The sequence below is a fragment of the Brachyistius frenatus genome, unplaced genomic scaffold (assembly GCF_029030835.1).
Source record: "Brachyistius frenatus isolate BFR_SWC_R1_liver_20210118 unplaced genomic scaffold, ASM2903083v1 Contig_3, whole genome shotgun sequence".
NCBI lineage: Eukaryota > Metazoa > Chordata > Actinopteri > Embiotocidae > Brachyistius > Brachyistius frenatus.
The window spans coordinates 3370471-3393634 of NW_027210602.1; the positions used below are offsets into that span (position 1 = coordinate 3370471).

General features: G+C 41.7%; 2 protein-coding genes across 3 annotated transcripts in view; one reads left to right on the top strand and one right to left on the bottom strand.

Moving 5' to 3' along the window:
- Window positions 1–23164, top strand: part of LOC138623814 (ER degradation-enhancing alpha-mannosidase-like protein 3) — a 131553-nt gene that overhangs the window by 39059 nt on the left and 69330 nt on the right. The gene's annotated exons all lie outside the window — the stretch shown is intronic.
- The window catches only part of exd3 (exonuclease 3'-5' domain containing 3), a 41478-nt gene continuing 19140 nt past the window's right edge, over window positions 827–23164 (bottom strand). For both annotated transcript variants that reach the window (XM_069703535.1, XM_069703527.1), the window contains exons 19-20: window positions 2656–2722; window positions 827–2455 (exon numbers count right to left, since the gene is read on the bottom strand). In XM_069703535.1, the coding sequence (XP_069559636.1) occupies window positions 2073–2455; window positions 2656–2722 (450 nt within the window). In that variant the 3' untranslated portion in view covers window positions 827–2072. The remainder of the gene's footprint in view (window positions 2456–2655; window positions 2723–23164) is intronic.

The following is a 23164-nucleotide window of genomic DNA, read 5'->3' on the forward strand; positions in this document are numbered from 1 at the left end:
AGTAAGAGAATAAAGAGAGGACTGACCTGGGACACTTGTTTGGGTCACGCCTCTTTCCAGAGCTACTTGTCAGAATAAAGATAAGAAAGCTAATCTCCCTGAAAACTCACAGACTGTTAAATTAGTGATCCAAGAATTACTAACTCTCATTAAATGCTTTACATCTGTAGCCTTAAGTTTGATTACTCATGATATGATGATAGTGTGGATGTTCTGGAGCATCAAGATTAGTGAAACAAATCTCAGACTTCCTCCTGCAGCTGTTGTGATTCAAACACTGAACACATGTACTTCAGTGATTCACAGTATGACCTGTCATTGAAAAATCACTGTGGCTTTTTTGATCCGAGTTAAGTGATCAATAAAATAAAGTGCACATCTGGCCGTGGTTAGACTGTAAAAAGATTTTTTAGCTCAACCTCCTGAAGCAGCTTCAACAAAATGCCGACCATGCTCTTTAGTAGACAACATTAATTGCAGAATGTTCCACGTTAGAAAATCTCTTTGAACCCTTTTTTTCTGCAATCACACAAATTCGGTGTGGGATCTGTGAACAGAAGAGAAGAAGGTATGAGAAAATGTGAGGGGGTTCTGTTGGTATGTGCTGGGTTACTCTGACCTGACGACTCTTCGGCCCCGGGGCAGGAAACCCCCACGCTAGTGTTACACCTGACAGACATCAGTGAAGCTTAGATGATCTCATCAATCTGTCCACCCTTAGTCCTTCACCATCTGCTTTGTGACTTTAGAAACACATAAAAAAAACTAAAAAAAAAAAAAAAAAAACATCTGGTGATTGACGTAAGGCACAACTACTTCTCACAGATTAAAAATGAAATGAAAAATCTCTTTATTAAAACATTTAGCAGAATAATGAAACTTTATATAAACTTAATAAGAGAATGAAAATGCATCCTACCACAGTCCTGTCATTGGTTGATCACAGCTTTCAAGTCTGAACAATTAAAATGAGCTGGATCATCGCCGGATGGAACAAACTTAACATTGATGCATATTGTTAACGGCATGCGCTATATAGTTTGATAACATAAAATCTCCTGTGTGTTTTTACAACACATTACAATCCAAACCATAAATCACCATAAGTGGGATTTATAGCACAACAGTCAATATGGTCGACAGCAAAAACAAGTCAACACATGATCACAGGGTGACCCGTCTGTGGTTCATTGATATTAAAATAAATCTTAAACTTGAACAGAGTTTTAGAGGTACAATCTTGGAAGATTTCGGTTTTGTTCTCTTTGGTGGCACCTATGGCGATATGCAGTAATTGGAGCTGGGTTTTTGGATGTCAGTCCATCGGCAAATAAAGGAGGAGCCTGGTGCTGTAGCTCCGCCTACCCTCTCTAATGGAACATTCCACTGCTGGGTGGGGAAAATCGTGTCACTAATTGCACCACTGGTGATTTTTCCCTGTAATATCGCCACAGACACCCACCTCGTTACGTTTTAATTACTGAAAACACACGGGCTGTCGTCAGTGGACCACAGGCTCGATCACCACTGCGTTATCTCATTCATCGATAGGTAGCGTCTTAACAGACAATTTTAAATTAAAATCTTGTCGATGACTTCTAAACACAATACATTTAAAACTGTTGAAAATATGTACATCTTAAAAAAGATTTGGAATATTACAAAAGACATGAAAGTAAATCCTTCACCCATCGATCAACACACTACCTTTGCTAACCATAATGGCTAACAGAGATCCAGCTTCTGAGAGCGGCCTGTTGATCCAGGAAAACAAAATATATTCATATTAACTCGCACATTGTAGTGGACTAAAAGGCCAGTCTTTTATAATGTTCTAATTTTCACCTGAATAAATTATTATTTCAAGCGGTAGATTGAAATGCTGAAAGGCCTCAGTTGAAATGTCAGCTTCTATTCACAGTCTTCAGTCCTCTTTTATGATTTTACCAAGTCAAATATGTGTTGGGTAATTTAATTATATTTCACGACAGTTGGATGATAAATGTGAAAAATGCTGAACATTTTCAGGATGTTTTTTTAGGGTCAGGTGAACGGCAGCAGCTCTACATCAATCATTTGTGCTGTGCCACTGCATGTGGCGCAGCAGCTGATTCAGTGTCCTCATCTGTTATGTGTAAGACCTCCTGAAACATGGAGAGGACCCGGCCAAAGTGAGAGCCTTCCCAGAACACCTTGCCACATCTGGTGCAGGCGTAGAAGAGCAGTATCCTCGGCAGGAGGCCAAGGGGCACAGTGTGGAGCTGAATGGGCGCCCCCCCGGGAAAGGTCAGGGTGTCGGGGTCCAGCCCTGAAAGGGAGGCCCAGCGACATTGAAGGGCATACCTGGGGAGTTCAGGGGTCGCACAGGGGGTCAGAATGTCACACAGCTTCTCCTCTTCCTGTTGATGGGACTCCTGTAGCGTGTGGTCAGTGTTATCCTGGTCCTGCAAGAATCCTACAAACCAAACACAATAATATTCTGACTTTATTCCTAAAAAGTAAGGGTTTTGTAATAGCCAACACAATAAGAGCAGGAGTAATGGCATGTAGAGACATCCTTATATACTTTATTCATTAGCATAATAATCCATAAAAAATAAAGCCTTTCCCATATTACTGAGTGAGATTTCATGAAGGTAAAAGGGTTTGACTCACCGTTCTCTTTAAACATCCTGAGCATGTCCTTTTGGGGAATTGCCACATACTGATCACTGTTACACGCCTAAAAAACAAAACAAAACGCAAGAACATTCCGGGAATGTTTTTGTTTTTAATAAGTAAAAACAGATGGATTCAGTTTAAATTTGTGCCACATTTTTACATTTATCTTTATTCTAATGGCAAAACCAGCAATAACTTGTTGACATGTAAATCACACTTTCAACTTTAGTAAAACTACAATTATCAATTTAAGCCTTGATGTAAATATTATGCAGACCAAATGAGACTGAAAACAGACTCCCTAATTTATAAACATGTAAATTTGACCATAAAAATCTCATCCCTGAATTTATAATTAATAATTCAATTAATAGTGTTTTCCTAAACTGTGTCTTTTCCACCAAAATGCCTACAAAACATAAATGTCTCCATTAGAGACAATATTCCAGACATATAACAACAACATATTAAGATACAGATTAATGGCCCTTTCCACGGTCCACCTGACACTACGAGCTTTTAGTACCAGGTTCTTTTCTGCACTTTGTTTTCCACCGTGGATAGTACTACCTCAGTGTAGCTGGTCGTCATAGTGACGCTGCATGAAACTACTGTGACATCACCTTTAAGTCGACAAACACGGTGTTTTCACGTCAACTTTTAGTACCGGCTCAGCTCGCTTGGAATCTCGATGGAGGTGATACAGAAAAAGTACCAGGTATCATCCATACATTTTGGTTGAGTGAGTAGAGTCGAGTCGAGCTGTACCGCACGGCGGAAAAACGGCTTATATAGATTGTGGAGTATTTAATACGATCACTTCAAAGTCACATTCCCGTGCACGCATACACCCACACACACCCAGTGCGTGACATAGACTACAACCTCCAGTTGGTTTGGCTCTGCAGACAAATGATAAACAACTTGGTGATCAGTGTTAACACGCGATCTGCCTCTGAAACTCTAGAAACTAAAATCCTACCAGAGTACAAAGTAACTTCTGAATCCTCCAAGTCATTTAGCGGCGGTATATGTATTCAAAGTTCACCTTAGTAACGTTATGTCAACTGTATAGACCAAATTCCCCCTGTTCCCAAAGTAAAAGTACCCGGAAAATGCTTGAGTCTGATAACTTGTGTTGACCCATTCACACCGACATCAAGCAGACATTTTTCCCAGGTTCTTGCTTTGGTGTGAAAGGGCACAAGTGTTACAGCAGGATCAGAAAAGTGTTTGTTTGTGTGTGTGTGTGTGTGTGTGTGTGTGTGTGTGTGTGTGTGTGTGTGTGTGTGTGTGTGTGTGTGTGTGTGTGTGTGTGTGTGTGTGTGTGTGTGTGTGTGTGTGTGTGTGTGTGTGTGTGTGTGTGTGTGTGCGTGCGTGTGTCTGTGTAGACAGCATTCACGCCTCAGTAATGTTCACATGTCCATGCTGTCCTGTCCCTCTCCATGGTAAAGGTCTCCCTGATGGGACATTAGTGACCTCCTGTTTGCCGGACCCTAACGTGGACACACACTTGTCTGTAAGCCATCCTGACAGCATGTCAGTGCTAAAAGCCCTGTCAATACACCTGAGCTCCACCCAGCAAACAGCATTCCACTTAGAGGTGGGCTGTAAATCAAACCTCGCTCACAAGCACAATCCTTCCCAAGAGATTACCTGGGAAAAAAAATCAGGAGCAACTCAAGCGCATACACCCACCCAACACTGAAGTATGTCTCCTCCTCTATGAGCACATGCAGAGCAGTGTTTTCCTCTGTGGTGACGGAGGTCGGGAGAGGAGAAAACGGCAAGAGACAGTGGAGGTGTGGGAATGGCAGAGGTGTAATCTGTCTTGTCTGCGGGAATGAAGCTCATCTCCGAGTGGATGCACAAACGCACCACGCACGTAACATGCAAACAGCACACAAAAAAAACGAACCACGCGAGACAAAGCACTTTACAATCTGCACAGGCTACACTGTAGTGCGCACAAACCGCATGCATACAAAGGCTCAGAGCGTGTACACATGGCTCATACATACAAGTGCGGCGGCAGCCAGGAAAACAGACCGAGCTATTTGCTCAGCTCGAAGTTTCCCAGAGTTGAGCAAGCCAGAACCTGCTCTGAAATCTCAAGGCTAAGCCACGGACAGGCAGGCACACACGCACACCATCTCATACACACGCAACCTGGATGGAAATAATTCTATAATTCATCAAAACACTGACTTACAAACGCAAAGATCCTGCAGGAATCTTTTAGACTAACAAGTGATACAGAAAGATAAATAATTTAAATTTGCAGTGATATTAACACACGTCAAAGCGATGTTAACAGATTTGGAGATTAAGCATATTTGTGAACAGCAGCTTTACTCTACAGCAGTAAGTGCTGGAGTTTGCAGGCACGCTGCCATCAAGCGTAAAGTTATGTCCACACTAATGCATTGTCCTTTTAAAACAGTGACAAAAAAACAACAACATCTGTCTGTACCGTTTAGGGAAAAAAAAAATCTCCGTCCACAGTAGTACACACATCACAAGCATGCCATGGTGACCCATCCGTTTCTGTGCCACGACCTCATTCTTACCCAACTCATCTCACTCCTCATGTCTAAACGGAACGAGCCCAACAAACACTGCAGCTCACTGAGTCTGACAGCTCACATAGTACAGTACATTACTACCGCTCCACAAAGAGCTGATAATGCAGCAAATCACTCAAATATGAGCTCGTAGGCAGTGGTAGTATTATGAAATGCAGACTTGAATGGCTGCTAGCACACACAAAGAGGTCAACAACCTTTGCAACTGTTGAATGAACTAATGGTAGTCATGGTAGATGTTGTTTGTTTTTTTCTGGAAAAAAAAGGACTCGTGATTAGCGGCGTGACTGCTGACAAGTGACAGATAAGACCCAATCAGGAAGTAAACGTAGGTCTCGTGGTTTTAAAAAGTCACTGGACTAAAGTGCAGTCCCTGGGTTTTCAAACTAACAAGGGGTCAACAGGGTCTTCAAAAGTCTCAGTTTTAGGGGTTGGAAAGCACCTCTGGTGAGTAGTGTGAACACTAGGTGTAATAGTAAGAAGAGTTACACAATGGAAAACAAAAACGTATTCGTGTGGATGTAGCTTATGAAGCTGCGTTCTCTGAGGCTGTAGAGCACTAGACTCACTGTCAAACTAGTTCTAGTACAAAACCTGTCTGCACAGACTGAGTATGTTCTTTGAGATCATCAGGTGGATTGCAATTTTAAACAACAGGTTGAGATCAAAAGTGTCCCAAAAATAGCAAACAGAATACAGTAATTTCTATTTATATCTAACTCCACAAAGTTTTAGGCTGTTGCTACATTGTTTTACTGCCTGTTCTTTGTCTTTCAGTCGTTTTCAGGGAACCTCCTACATTCTCGCTCCTCGAATGCTCCTTGCCGTGACAACAAAGGCTATCTGAAGTGTGATACTGTGTTTCAAAGGACGCTAGGTGGTGGAAAAAAAAAAAAAAGAGCAGAAAAAGGGGGATAGTGGAGAGGAGGTGGGAGGGGGGGGATTTGTTTTATCCCTAACGTGCTCAGACACACACACACACACACACACACACACACACACACACACACACACACACACACACACACACACACACACACACACACTCTGTAGGCAGCTCCCATGGGAAAATCCTCGGCCAATCTCAAAAGGCGGTGCTTTTAGGGCCGACGTGGGTCACATGGTTATGGACCAGCCAATTGGGTCCCGATGTTTTCATTCAAATTTGGGTAAGTCAGGTAAGGGGCAGCGTGGGAACTGGAGAGACGAAGAGTGAGAGGGGAGCAGGAATTGCACCATCGTCTCCTTTTGAAAAGCTGGTCTCATCGAACCTTTATATGTAAATCCATAAGAAAGTTAGAAATACTTCAAAGTCCACTGTCCAAGATTTAAAATATATGTACTGCATACAAGACGACAGCTTTTTTTTTTTTTTTTCTTCTAGAAACTACAGTATGTATGCCTTCCATAGAAACCAAAAGAAAACATTCAAAACCAGAGGTTCATTGTTTGTTCCCATCATTTCATGTCTGCCATCATGTCAGTAGTCAGTAGTGCCATCTTTAATTCCCTGTCATTCTGTCAGGTATTATTAAAATGGAAAATGATTGTAAGTGGGACGACATGCTGAAATGGAAAAATCAGCCTCAGTACTGTATTTCACTTCTGTACAAATGATGAGTAAATAATGAGTTAGGAGAAGCTCACCGGCCCAAAGCACTGATCTTTTTTTGCTCTCTCCCACGTTCCTGAGGTTCATGTAACAGTCCGTGATTTGGATGGACAATCTTAGACATGACACAAACTGGAGTGGAAACATCTTACTTCATTTCGTATTCGAGCACTGAAAAAGCTGGCATCATTTCAGTGTTAATCATTAAATCAAGCTCTTATCTTTGAGTGGAAAATAAAGCCTGAGCACTAGTTGCCAGTGTGCAGGAGAGGGAGAGAGAGGTGAGAGAAGGTCACAAAATCAAGCACCCTATTTGAATCATCATTTCTCCTCACTTATGAAAGTAGTTACTTGAAAATATAAATACTTTCATTGCACATACAAGGAAAAATCAATCTGTCTTTGTACGTCACATTTCCTGTAAGACACCGTGAGACTTTGAAATGCAGCTTAACAAGGTTTAGGTAACACAACTACAACCAAACCTCTAATGCGGAAAACCAGAAGATAGGATAATGGTAGATGGCTTCATTATTTCATGAATTCAGATGAGCTGTACAGACATACTGTTCATCAGAATATCCTAAAGAAAGGGTCACTTGCAACGAAGTAAATAAAGTATACAATGTAATGAAATGAGAGAAAAGTCTCCAAAAAAAAACAGTGGAATATACAACTGAGAAATACATTTCGAGCCAAAGTTTAAAATAATGATCAGTCACAGAAGAAAACATGCAAGTTAACTGATGATGAGTAACATATGGTGGACAATTCTTTAAAATGAAAACAAAGTTCTAATTAAACAAATAACAAAGTTGTGACATTACTCTTATTCTTTAAGATTTTGTCACGAAGGTAGATCCCTTCAAAATACATTTTTCCCAGATGTACAGTACCTAAAAACGGAAAGGGGGAAGTAAGGGTCACTTTTCCGCTGCGGCAGGAGCATGATGGTAAACACTGCCGTGACCTACTAAATGTACTTTCCCACAGTATCCTGAGGGTATCTGGCCAGTATCTCAGCCCAACAGTCTGAGATAATTACCAGCTCTGATAACTAACCACTACCACCTGACAGCAACCTGAACTTGGACCACAGCAGAGCCTGTCTGGGCTTGACATCACACACACCTTCCTCTGACTCACCTCGCTCACACACATGTACACACACACACGCTCACACTGCACAGGCATGCAAAAGATGTAAAAACTCGCATGCAATTTTCGCACAAATGCACACCCTTCCCTGACTCATGTTGCAACCCGGTCATTTCACCTGCATTAGCACAAATTATAGAAGTCACATCATGTCTTTCCCGATTTTCCCAGGAATACAAATTACCAAGAAGAACACGACTGCTCCTGCTGTAAATCGGAGCGTGAGCATACACGCTCTGTATTTCAACAATGTGGACATTGGTAAACACATCGGAGGTGCTGCAAATTGTTGGAACTCATTTTCAAATCATTCAAGACAGATATTTTCTCACTCATGATGCTGCATTTTTTCCAACGCCGCTGCTCGTGCTCTTCTCTGTCCGTAGAGACCCCATCTACCCCCTCTCCATTTCTTTATGGTTATGAATTAGGTTCTCTTTCTGTGCTCTCATTTTCAAATATTTTTGTTGACAAAAACACAGCTGTTTATTTCACTACTTATGTCCTGATTTTAACGGCTGTTTACCCAGTAGAAACCTATTTAATCTCTTCTCATTTAAATCATCTCGTAAATACATGAAATGCAGTATCCACAGTGTACGACTGAAAATCCTTGATGTGATTGTATTGTTTATTTTACATCTTTTCAGACATTTATAATTACTTCTCAATATGTTTTTGAACACTTTATAGAATTAGTTTTTTTTAATGGTTTTTAACTGTATATATACAGTTTTTACAGTTGTATATATATATTTTTAAATTGGCTTTAACTAAGTTAAAAGGTAACTTTCTGTATGTATACTGTGGTTTTGTATTTAAAAATCTATCTTTATGATACTATATGCCTCTTGGTGTTTCCTATAGGGTCGAGAATTGACTTGTGGTGGCATGGCTTGTGACCGATGTGTATACAGGGACTCATGCAGTTTATTGGGGGAGGAGGGAAAGGAGAGCGAGGGGAGATTGTCCACTCGTTAGTTGAGAGTCGTTATCTCGGACAGATTAAATAAAAAATACATAACTATAAATAAACAACAAATGCTGAAATGGGCCGCCAAATATACTTGGGCAGCCCGCCCAAGTAAAGTCTGTGTGGGAAACGCTGCTTCTACATTATTTTATGTTAAAGTTGAAAAGCTGTGTATGATATGTACATGCAGTGCAGGTGCAGGAAATTACACCAATTATATTGGCATCATTAACCATTACTTGATTTACTGTCAATGTGTTACATTAGGGAGCTTCTTCACAAGATGAGGCACCACCAGGACTGTCCCTCACAATATGTGGAGAAACGTTACACATTTTCTGCTCTGCTTGTTGGAGTCCCTCCCTTATTCTGTTAACTCTTGCTCAATCCGTTTTTTTCTTTCTTTCTCTCGTCAACTCTGCTTTGCACTTTCGACCATTTTCTCACCCTCCACTTGGCCTCAGCATTTCTGCCTTTTCTTCACTCTCTCCCTTGCTCCCTTAGTCCGTCTTTATTGGTGCTCACTAAAAGGGGTAATGAAGAAGATAATAGTCCAGAGTCTAGCAGATAACAGTCTAGCCGTCACACAAATAGCACTAATGCTTTCCCTTGGCTTGGCACAGTCAGTCCATTCTGTTTTTTTACACACTCAACCTTCAACCTCAACCTCTATCTCTCCCTCTCTCTCTCCAGTTGAACCCATGTCTTCTCCACTATGTCTTGCTTGAAGCTCCATCTACCCCCTTCCAGTGTTTTCTTCAATTTCTCTCTGCTTTTCTCTGGTTGTCTCTCACCTCTAACCTCTTCTTTCTCTCCTTCCCCAAGTACTCTCTTTTCCTCTCTCTTCAGATGCCACATAACTGGGGCCGGTCTAAGCCAAACAGCTCAGGGAAACAACGAGCTGAAAAGGTCCGTTGACAATGCTGCTCGCTGGGCGATGGGTTTTGAAGAGGGATAAAACCAGCTCATCTCAAAAACATAAAAAGTTGGATTAAACCATTGGCCAGCTTCTATTGATATGTTGCTTTTTTTTTTTTTTTTACTAGAACCCAAAACTAAAACAACCAGACTAAACATTTTAAGTTGGAGGGGCAAAGCTTAACGTGGTGCATGACATAAGACACTTGGCCTACCGAGTATTAATACTGTTGAATTATCATGTTAGTGTCAGTTTATGACAGCTCGAAGCTGTTCTGTGCTGCAGAGTTTCAGTAAACGGTTTCCAAAGGACAGCTCAAACAATTAGTAACTCATTTTGATAATTGACTGTTTACTTCAAGCAAAAGTGTAATATTTGCAGGTTTTTTTCAGTTTTAAAGGTCAGTCAAATGAATATCTTTGGATTTTAGACGGTTGAGTGGGAGAAAGGCTATTTGAACATGTCACTCTTGCTTCTGGGAAAATGTGTAAGGGGAAAATGTGTAAGGTAAAGTTTTTTTAAAAGTATTTTCTGACAGTTTGTAGCAGAAACAGTTGACTGAACCGAATAATCTCCATTGTAACCAATAATGAAAATAATGGGCAGCTGCAGCTGCATGTCGAAGTCATTCCAGTAATTTGCTCATAAGGAGCAAATGAGCCAAACATAAATCCTACTGAAAATATACCAATGCAAGGATCCAAGTTGTGCAGGTTCTCTCATATATTGTTGAATGAAACAGATGGCAAATGTAAAATCATAAATTCAAATTTCAGTTTCCAAGCTAATTCATAATCTTAAGATTTTTTGTGATTTCTGTATAATAGATACAAATATAAGATAACTTTCGCAGCAGTATGTACATTTGACATGATAAATGGTTCAAATTCGAGCAGCTGTGTTGTGAAAGAGCCTCTTTTGTCATAAAATAAACGCCAGTAACGTCATTTACTTTGCCTTTTCTGCCCAATTTCCTTTGATTGTTGCACAATTGCTGAGGAGACAAATGGTGGGTTTTGTGGTGCTGTCATATGGGCATTAAAGACAACTGGTTCCCTAAAACACAGAGCGTCCATGCAACGGTCCGTTGACATTTGTCTTTTTGAGACAGACGTGTTGCTCCAAATGTTTTTCCCGGTTTGCCTGTGCAGCGTGACGTTTCCACATGCTTCCACAGTAAAACTGTCCAAGTACAAATTTTTCCCATGCCTTCACTGCACCCATTCAACCCGACGTTACGACATCCACAGCTTTCCTCGACATGCGCTAACAGTTCTCAAACCGTCACTACACCCACACGCGCAAACTGAAATTCCACCCACTGAATCCATCAACCTGAACTACATCTGTTCACGTACACGTACACACAGCCTCGTCATGGGAGAGCCACCAGCAGATCCCTTTGCTCAACGTTTATCGCTGCTGGCGCATATTTCACCGTTCCAGCCCCCCCTCTTCACCACTTCTCTCACTTTTCCTTTTTTCTTAATCTCTTCCTGATGTAGAGGCACGCAGGGAATGTTATTGTAATGCTGAGTGATTCATCCAGGACTGTAAATATTGACAGTGGTGGCTGCTGCTCGTCTGGTCTGTTCTCTCCTGAAAAGCTGTGAGGGAATGGAGAGGAAACGACTCTACCACGTGGCGCTTTGACAGGCAAGGTGTCGATGTTCGAGTAGGGTACCGACAAATCATTTTACATGCCAGCCTGCTTGTCCGATGGTTTCAAAGTCGAATGCTTGCATTATCAGATGTGGGACTTCCTTCACAACAAACACGCGGCGATGGATCATGTCTGTCACAACAGGGTTTAAAAAAGCCCACAAAGTTAGACGATGGTGAGACCTCATCATTTGTTGGATTTCACTTACAACTTAATTCTTCGTACTTCACTGTTAAGCCTTGCACCACTTTTGGACTGTTTTTATCGTCCCGATTAGTTATACATGGTAATATGGTGCAATCTGAAGATCAAGGAGGCCAATGACATGCAAAGCTGAAGACCATCTCTCCGTTTATGACCACCTGCTGTCACATGACCACATTTCTATACTCGGAATACTGAATGAAGACTGTAAGACACAGTTGAAAGCTGGTAAGATAAATGCATCTTTAAGTTTAGATTATTTTGATACATAATTTGGTACCAAAGTTCAGGAATGAGCTTCCACACTGAAATTGTTAAAATCAATTATCATAATGAATCAACTATTGTAGTTAAAACCTTTAAGATTTGTCCTTTTTATAATTAAATACACCAGTGTTCAGTCTAATAAAGAAAATGTATTAGTATAAAAAAAAAAGTATAAAGTCATAAAGAAGTCATTAAATCATAAAAATTTTTTTACTTGCCATTGCCATTAAGCAACAAAAGAAGAAAAAAGAGCCGTTACTACCTGGAACCAGTAAACTGTGTGTGGCTCTGTGAGATTAGATACTAAAGTACAAACAGCAGAAACATGCAAAGATAACTAAAGAATGTCTGTATGGGACACCTTGAATAAAAGAAAATGAAGTGCAGTGCAAACTCTGCCAAGTAAAGCTAAAATATCATAAGTGTACCACAGCTATTCGAGAGAGAAGCACGGAGCAGACGCTCCATCCACAGATCAGTTTTTCACCAGACTCAGTGAGTTTGATGTTAGACGTGATGAGCAAACAACAGCCCTCCTCTAAAAGATGAAAGCTAAAGATGTGCTTTTCATCAGCTTTGTCAAAGCCAAGGGTTTTTGAAGTTTGATGGCATCTGTGGAGCCAGGCTTTATGGTGTGACTAAGTCTCGCCCTGGATTAAATTAAATTAGTTAATTCTCAGTCATGACATGTATCAACATTTCTTCAAGCTCAGTTTACCGGCAAATCTTTCCATCGTTTGCTCTGATGGCCACTTTTTTCTGACCTTATGAAGAAGTCTCAAGCCAGGTTAGCACTGGCTTTCTTTTCTGTCTAGATGTGTTTGAAATTATAACATAAAACTTGGTTCATGGAAATGATTAAAAAATTTTTTAATGTATATTTAACATGAACCTGACGCAGATTTTTTTTTTTCTTTCACAAAGTCCGACAACCAAAACAGACAATTGCTCAACACAAAAGATGTAATTTTGATCAATCCCTTAACTGATCAATAAATACCCAACAAGAAAAGACTCAAAAACCTGATGTATTGCAGAACAAAGGATAGAAACTGGTCTTTCTCAGGGATTTCTTGGGGACCAACTGGTCACGAGATGCTGAGCTAGATAGCAACATCATTACTGCTTCAAACTCTTATCAAACCTCTGCTGAGCATATGGACCCATACAGACAGACTGACACAGCTATGTCTCTCTGAGAGTCATTATGTGTATTATCAGGACAACTCACAGGGACAGGCTACGGGTGGGTGAGATAAAGGCAAATAAAAGACGAAAAGGGCTCAGGGTTAAGTGGCAATAATGATACAGGATAAGACACTGGTGTGTGTGTGTGTGTGTGTGTGTGTGTGTGTGTGTGTGTGTGTGTGTGTGTGTGTGTGTGTGTGTGTGTGTGTGTGTGTGTGTGTGTGTTCAAATTCACTTCAAAGTGTCTCTGGTAGCCTTGTTCATGTCAACAGGCGACGCAGGAGAGGCTCACAGCATTAGAAAAGCGGAGAGGTAGAGGGGGAGGAGGGTGTGGGGGTAAAAAGGAAGCAGTACACGATGGTGAACAAAGGCCGAAGGGAAAGAGAGGACGAAGGTGGAGGAGGGTAAGGAAGGGTTAAGCAGAAGTGGGTCGGAGGTGAGAGGTTGGGGTATTTGGATAGAGGAGGGGGGGGGGGACTCGCGGTGAAGGGGTTCACCTCTAGTGTGAACGCAATGAGGTAAAACCAAAAGAAAGGATGATGGAGAAAGTTCCTGTGTCATACAGCCCCTTTAATTCCACCCTTCCTTCCCTTCCTCCCCTCCTCTGTCCCATTCCCTCCCTCCATCGCTGCACCCTCTCTGCGACCGGCCCCAGAAAATTCCCTAGGGCCAGGGGCAGTCCCCTTTCAGTCTCCAGTGACACAGTAATTAGAAGTGTGGGAACTGAATCCGTCCCTCTTTCTGAGCCCCGCAACCCCCTCCTCCCCCCTCCTATGCTCGCTTTGCTCTCTCTCCTTTCGCTGGCCCTCACCCCCTGACCAGTTACTACCCCCCCCCCCCCACCACATCTTCCTTTGCCACCTCAATTTTGCACCGTACCTCACTTCTCAATCACAGGAATAGCATCCGCACTCAGTAAAAAAATGTCTCACATGAGGGTAGACAGATGTATATTACCATCTTATATTAAAATCAAACATGAAAGATACTTTCTAATCCATACAACTGATCTTTTCAATGGACAATTTTAAGGATATTAAAAATCACATGGCAGCAAATCCAATTAAAAATCATAACGCAAACAAAAACCTCTACTGGCTGAATCCTCACTGGCCACCTGTGATGGTAGTGGGAGCTACGCATCACACACACACACACACACACACACACTCGACCCCACACCCTTCATCCACCCCCACCACGCCTCACCCCCACCTCCTCTGCAGCCACATAGCCCCCTATCTCTTCGAACAGAGCAACGCTGTCTCTCCCGCTCTCTGTCAAGCCCACCACCACCCCGACCCCCCGTTCGCTATCTCCGTGGCGATAACCATGGGAACAACAGCACTGTGGGAACGGGCCACCAGTTGACCAAAATAGACAGCAGGAAAATGGAGGGAAAGAATGAAAGAAAGGGTTCCCTGCGTCCAAGGAGGCCTGCGAGTGTGTATTTGTGTGTGTGTGTGCGCGCGCACGTGTGTGTGTGTGTGTGTGCGTGCGTAGGAGGTCCATGGGATCATTCAGACAGACAGGTACCCAGGCACTCTACTCACCTCTGGTTTCCACCGGCAACAAAGGGGACGCTGGGTGGCTGCAGTTGTTACATTAATTAATTAATAGATATACGGCTTTGGTTTGAGATGGTGGGACATGCTGGCAGTCCCCCTTCACACACACACACACACACACACACACACACACACACACACACACACACACACACACACACACACACACACACACACACACACACACACACACACACACACACACACACACACACACACATTTAATGGTCCAAGTTACTAGATAGCAGTAACCCACGAAAAAAGGCTACACCCTTACCACAAACACCCACACCCAAACAGCATAGTAATACTACACCATCACACACCCAGTCACACCCACAACCACGCACCTCTAAAAGCACACGTACAAACACAAGTGTTTGGTGCAATGAATGAATGAGATAGTTGAAATAGTTGCCATTCAGAGTCTTAAAATATTGATGCAAAAATTACTTTCAATCAATATGAGGCTCAAACATTTGTGTACTAAAATGAATGAGAATACCCCAAAATAAGAGCAATAATACTCGTTCATGATTACATCTAAATTAAGGCAGGGTAACTTTCTGAATCAGCACAAAAAATAAGACCCTTATTATTGATTACATATCGTTGGAAACCACTTGATTTTCATTTTGCATGTACCGGTGCTTTAATAAATGGTCCTCTGTCATACAAAATGGATACGAGAGATGTGATTCCTTCCAATAACCACGTAATAGCACTTAAATATTCAGGATCCCTTTGTATCAAAGCTGCTCGTAGTTAGTATTTACTTGTATTTGGTCCGTAGGCAATGCTTGCGGTCTCCAGAGAGTACACACACAAATACACGTGTGCAAACAAATTCCTCAGGCTTTATGACTTTAGTTGAAATGCTGGGATGCAGTTCCGATGAGAAACATTAATCACGGGTTTTCCTTTGGCCTCCAAGAGGAGGAGAAGGAAACGGGGAAAAGACGCAAGCGGCGCATCATCGTTTTTTGTTTTGTTTTTTTACCTACTGTGGGTCTAATTTTCCATTCCATTTATATCCTGCATGTCTCTCAGTAGCCCCGAAGTCTAAGACATCCAAGTCTCGGCCTCCCTTCTTATTTTATCTCTCGTTCAGTCTATCAGTCAGATTTTTCCTTTCTCTTTCTTCTTTTTTTTTTTTTTACTCTGATGACCCTCCACACCACCACCCATAACTCATTTCTTCTCCTTTCCCTCTGTTGTTTTGTTTGTTTGTCATATACCCGTTCTCTCTCTCTCTCTGCTCTTTTCTCTTCCGATTTCTATCAATCTATCTACTCTATCTATCCTCAGTGCCTCCCCATTGCTTTTTCAGGCCTTTCCCAGGCCAAGCGGCCTGACCTCTCCAGCCTTCTACCTCTTCGCTCCCAAGGGTGAGGGGGTGTGTGCCTCTGACCATTCCCATCCCGCTAGGACTCTCACTTTAATCTGACTCTGAGTAACAGAGGAGACAGAGAGAACAAAACAAGAGAAAATGTGTGCGTGTGCGCCCGCCAGGCCTGGAGCTCCCAAAGCAAACAGACTTCTAACTTCCTGATAGCATCACATCACGCAAACTGTAGGCTTTGGGAAGAACCACTGCAAGACATGGTTTGAGGTTTTAAAGGCTGAACTGACCTCACATTCCACAGACCTATACGTGCACGTACAAACAGCGACCACAAACGCACATCAGACATTTCAGTAATGTTCACTGAAATGTGCAGAACTGTGAAAAAAAAAAACACACACACACAGTGATGACATTCACAAATTTACCCATGAGACAAGTGAAAAAAAAACAGCAAAACATCACTACTTTGAAACCCAATACACAGAATTCTGTCGTTTAGTCCACAGACCACAGACTGTGGGTGTGTGTGTGTGTGTGTGTGTGGGGGGGGGGGGGTTTACCATCTATTATCTCTGTCTCCGTAAGGTTTAAATTTAATTGTTGACGCAGCTCATTCTCGGAAACTGCACACACACACAGGCTTGCACTAACAGCAAGCGTGCACATACGTATGGGACGGATGGGGTTATTGTTGTGAAAATATGTAGGACAGTGGTTCCTGGCCTTACTGGTCTCTATGCTATCAGCTGCATCAACCATATTCACATGACACTGAAGGTGTGAATCAGTTTTTGCTTAATGGCTTGAACTGAAACCAGTTCCCATGAACTAAGATCTGGATTTGCTTCTTACATCAGAGTTTGTCATATAAGCAATTATCATCAATTGGGATTCTTAGTTCTACAGGTGCATACATTATTCAATTCCTATAAAACTAGGAGTCAAAGATTATAAATCTGTTCCAGATCTTTTTTTGTTTTTGTTTTTTTTGTCCTAATAGTCACAAAACTCTATAAACAAGAGACAGGAAGACACATACAACCACAGAATTTCAATATCCCGAACTTTTATGTGACTCTAAGCACAGACAACAGACCACACACACTCATCCTGCAGCAAGACGGCAATCATGAGCTGAACGATAGCTAAAATGATGCCGTTAGTAACCTTGCATTAGGAAAACATCGACGACAACTTTCGTGCAATAGAGGATGTTGATACTGTAAGCGCAAACCTGCCCAGCTCTTCTTCTCAAATTTTTTTTTATAACCGTCACACGTCAACCAAAATGGATACTTGTGTCCTAAACATGGAAAGAAAAAAAATGCAATTATATACTATATATAGGAAGTTTTAGTTTATCATCTAGAGAAGGGTCCTGTGATACAGTTTGGTCTTGTAATTAAACTAAAATATCCAGAACCCTTCAAGCTTCATAGGAAATTAGGTACAACTGACAATTAACAGGTACCATGCAGTCTTAAATCTATCAGTCCAAAAATGATGTAATGCTCACACTCATAGATTAAACCTGCAATCAAGTCATTCATTCTCCAGCAATCAGATCACACACAAAAAAAACACTTAAAATATTAGTTTGAAAAAAAAAGAGGTCACTTGTCATATCACATTCGAGCAAGCATGGCTGCCCCAAAAGCATGACTGCATGTGGAGGAGTTACCCGAGCTACTAAAGTGGGTCCGTGTGCCACGGAGTTGTGATAATAACAACCCTAAACCTCTCAGCTATTTCTCACTGGCAGGTATTAGCACCGCTGACAAGAGTTCTTTATCATCGAGGTTGGGTGCAGCGCGGGTAGAATAAGCTTGGATGTTGTGGTGCATGAGGAGTGTGGGAGAATGATCTATGCTTCACTAAAGCTGCAAAGACCAAAGATCACATTTCACTATCGCAAGGGAAACCATTAAACCATGACCACAGACACAAAGACAATCATAGCAGCAGTATCTGGGAGAGGAGAACACAAATGTTAGGGCTAGTTCTCATAACATTTTTCTGAAGTTACCTATTTGGTTTCACTTTTAGTGGTAGAAGCTAAAATCATGGGTCATCTTTAAAGAACCTGGGTAAGATAATCCAATGCACTTTGGTAGGCCATATTAATATGATACAATCAACAAATCTTTGACCTACTTTTGGAACTGGTTTCATATATCAGGAGGCCCTAATCATGGTTTTAGCCTGCCTCATAAACCTAAAGAAATGCAACATTTTAACTTTCACAACACAGTGTGCAAGAATGCAATTTTAATGGCGTAAGATCTGCATTCTGTGTGGCGCTATGGTCATTAGCCGACCCAAGGTTTGTTATTATACTGCGAAGAATTCTGCCTCCCTTAGGATACTATTTAGAAGCAGAGGGCAATCGCTCACAGCAGCACAGTCTGGCTGTGCAGCTACTGTGCTCTGCAAAACATGAGAAACTTCCTCTTTCTCTGTGCATGTTTGAGAGGAAGGCATCAGTAAGTGGTTCCCTCTCCCTGAGCGGCAGGGGAAAGTAGACCCTCTCGAGTGCCTCTTGGCTTCCCCACCTCCCCCATGAGCCAATAACACAGTCAGACAGAGACACACACGCGCACACACACACGCGCGCACACACGCACACGCACACACACACACAGTGTGGTTTCTCCTCTGGAGGGGAACATAAACAGGGCTGTCTGTCTGCAAGTGGAGAGCTAGTTCTCATGACATCACCACCCAGCAGGAATGCGCTGCTCTGCCACGTCAAAGCTCCTCCACCAGCCAGCTACTCGCGCACGCGCGCGCGCGCACACACACACACACACACACACACACACACACACACACACACACACACACACACACACACACACACACACACACAAACACATGTTAAGTGATTTATGCATGTCCACATTTTCAAGGCAAAATGTACCACACACACAACATGCACCCAAAAGGCATTTTGAATTATTCTCTCCTTTGGCATTTTCTTACTTTGCAATTGGTTTATTTTAATTTCTCACTGCTCAGACATCCTCTTCCTCTGCATCTCTTCCCTTATCTTTATCACTCTGTTTTGATCAATTTTTCCCCAATAAGTCCTCATCCTTTCATATCAGGATTGGCTGTGCGGTCCGCAGTGTCAGACCACACACAGACCACAGAAACACAGATGATGCAAGAGAGAGAAAGGCCAAAGTATGACTGCTTGAATACAGAAAATAAAGTTTTATCATCTATGAGAAACTTTGTGTGCTTGTGTGCATGTGTGTCCGTGTGTGCGTGTGTGGCGGTGAGTGTGTTGAGGGGTGGGACATGGGAAATTACGCACTACTTCATTGTATTGGTGTTTGGAGGAAAAGCCCTATTGAAGCTCTCCCTCCTTCCTTTTCACCTCTCTTCCTCCCTCTCCAACTCTCTCCTCCAGTTTACATCCCTTCATCACTTCCTGCCCTTATCTTTCTCTTCCTAGCCATCACCCATTGCTATTTTCGCCTTCCTTTTCCACTTTCTTCCTTCTCTCTCTCTCTCTCTCCATCTCAGCCTGTCCCAGTCCTGTTTTTCTCACAATTTCTCTCCTTCTTTTTTCCCCTCCTTTTTTTTTTATCCTCTGTTTCTCTCAGGCTTTTGGGGAAAGCAAGGGGCAGGAAGCAGCTTGGCTCTCAGACAATGGAACACATCAAAATCAAAAAGCAGCACCAGCCTCACCAGCTTCACACACACACACACACACACACACACACACACACACACACACACACACACACACACACACACACACACACACACACACACACACACACACACACACACACACACACACACACACACACACACACACACACACACACACACACACACACACAAATAGAGCAAGACAAACAGGACATTCCAGCTGCCGGCTGCACCGGATTCCTCGCCTTGGCTAATCTGAAACGGAGAGTGAGACTGGGAGTGGAGCAGAGCGGGGAGGCAGGGTGAGAACTGTGGGTGAGGGAGAGCAGGGAAGATGGAAAGTGAGAGGGACAAACTCAAGGTGACAAGGATATTTATACAGAGAGGGAGAGAGAGATAGAAATGTTGGGGAGCAGAGGAGGATACCTTTTTAAAAATGTTGTAAATTCGACAAGGTGAAACACAGCTGGAAAGGGATTTAAAAAAAAAAAAATTATATACAACTGTGCAACTGTAGCATACATGTATGCATTCTCATTGTGTTATGTTTATATATATTATGACGTGCATATGAAATGATCCTGTGAAAATCTGCTCATGGATAAATGATGAGTTTAAAGTTAAATCTACGAGCATGGAACATTTTTTTGGTTTGCCTTAATGTGAAAACAGACCAAGAAAAGGGGAAGAAATCAAACAGAGACATGATGTTCAGACAAAGTGATGGGAAATAAAGTAGAGAACGAGAAACAGAAAGAAAACATGAGAGGAAGCACATGAGCAAAGAAAGCGGGGCAGTAAACAGTAAAAAAAAAACACCCATATGTTCTGCAGACATGTTTTCGCAGAATTTCAAAGGTTTGCCGTCCAACCTGAAAGAACGTCTTCCTCCTCGACTTGACAGATTATCACCACCATCTACTGAAGTCTTTGTTTGACTGCATAAGCCATTTTGAATCACTTGCTTCATCTTCAGAGCAGAGATTAGTATCTCTCTGTAGTTACTAAATTTGTGTTTAAATATACAGATCACATAATGCAGGTGCTCACGCCAACCCGTATGTCTCTTGTTTAACTGCAGATGAATTATATGATTGACAGTCAACTATGCTTTCTCTTTATCTCAGCCAATCACTAAGGCATGAATGCACTGTGTGTGTGCAGTCCAGTCCATTTACCATTTATACTTGCATACAAAGCAAGCTTTCACAGGGGAAGCTAGAAATACCAAAAAGTTGGCCATTCAAGATTATTATCACTGGATTGATTCTTACATCTAGAATTTAATGTCATAACAAACAACCTATACACACATTCATCCCCTCTGAATGCGGAGAGAAACCTCAGCGGCACTTGAGCAACTATATATTCTCGCACAAGCATGCAGACAAACAGATAGACAGACAGACAGACACACAGACACACAGATATATATCATGCATGCACAGGTGTCATTGCGTTGCTATGCTATCCTAGGGCCAACTTAACTGTGGGAAACAAGAGCCGGCCTGATTTCTTAAATACTTGATGAGTGATGGCTCATCTTCCTTCTTATCAATCTGTGCATATGTGTATCTCCTATTGAGTCTGCTCTGACAGCTGCAGACTTTTTCTGTGGGATTTTCACACCACTTCCAGAAAACTGCTGGCTTCACAAGACTTCAGCATTTCACTGCTCCTTTTTTGCAGTCGAGATTAAAATATCCTCAATACACTTTTTCTCAACAACGAACAGAAAGAATGAGCTCTTGAGATAATCCATAAACAACGATGAAGTGCAGACTTTGATACAGTATATTATACTCATATCATTAAAAAAAAATTCTGCTCTGTAAAATTCTCAGCAATGCATATAAAACATTGATGCTTTACTGTGATTGTTTATTATTTTGATGTATTTTCTGGTTTATATATTATTTGTGATTGTAAAGTGTATCAAGATCATGTTGCATTATGATTCTGCACTTCAAATAAAACAGACTGATTGATATTGGAACACAGTTGTGAGTAAACATCCCTTTGATTCTTCTATATCTGATTTTACACACATTTGCCAATAATAATATCCATCCATCCATTATCTATACCTGCTTTTTCCTGAGCAGGGTCACGGGGGGGCTGGAGCCTATCCCAGCTCACTTTGGGCAAAGGCAGGGTTCACCCTGGACAGATTGCCAGTCTATCACAGGGCCAACACGTAGAGACAGATGGAAACAAAGACCATTCACACCTAAGGGCAATTTGTAGAACCACCAATTAACCTGAGACGCATGTTTTTGGATGGTGGGAGGGGGCCGGAGTACTTGGAGGGAACCCATGGAGGCACAGGGAGAACATGCAAACTCCGCACAGAAAGGCCCAGGCCCGGATTTGAACCTGGAACCGTTTTGCTGTGAGGTGACAATGCTAACCACTGCACCACCGTGCTGCTGCCAATAATGATATATTATATTATATTATATTATTATATATATATATATATATATAAAATATTAGGAATGTATCTTTACCAAAATTGTGATAATTGTGATAATTATATCAATCATCTGCCTATATTCTTATTGTTAATTCTATACTAATAACTCTGTAAATGACTTGAAATTAGGGCAGTGTAATATAGACAAAAATCAAATATCACAATATTTTTCTTCAAATACCTCAATATTGATACTGCAACAATATTGTGGCGGTGACTGCTGGTGCTTTCACAAAATATTTACACAATGAGATTTTAGATAGATAACTATCGGTAATGTGGATGTAATTACTAAGTGGGTAAAGGCAAAAGATAGAACAGCTAGAACAGTCTGGGAAGTTTAGAAACTTTACGATAATGAACCCTTGAAAATACAAAAGACAACTTTAAGTCATCAGAATATTAGGATATCGTACATCTTAGATGATATCTAGTTTCATATCATTACATTGATATAATGTTGATACATACCCCACCCCTACCTAAAATACAACACTCTAAAATTCGACAGATATTTACTTTGCATTGGACTAATTCCTAAGAGACGGTTTCCTCTTTAAATCACTTAAAAGAGGAAACAAACAGGAATACTTTTGTATTTCAGATGAATTATGATGTGGTCAGTCAGCTGCTAATTTCCAGTGAAGCGATAATATCTACATAGGATTTGTGGCCATGTCTTACTTGTTCACTGATTCATAAGTTGCACAGTAGAGTAACACAAGCAATCACAAAGGCATTTCCTGATTTGGCTCCACAACAACAAGACAGAAAGACACATCGCCTTTAAGACAAAAGCCCATCAGTCACTTATAACTGCACCCACTAACTGCCTGTACAGTGTGTGGACAAGACAGTGAGCTGTGTGTGAACTACACT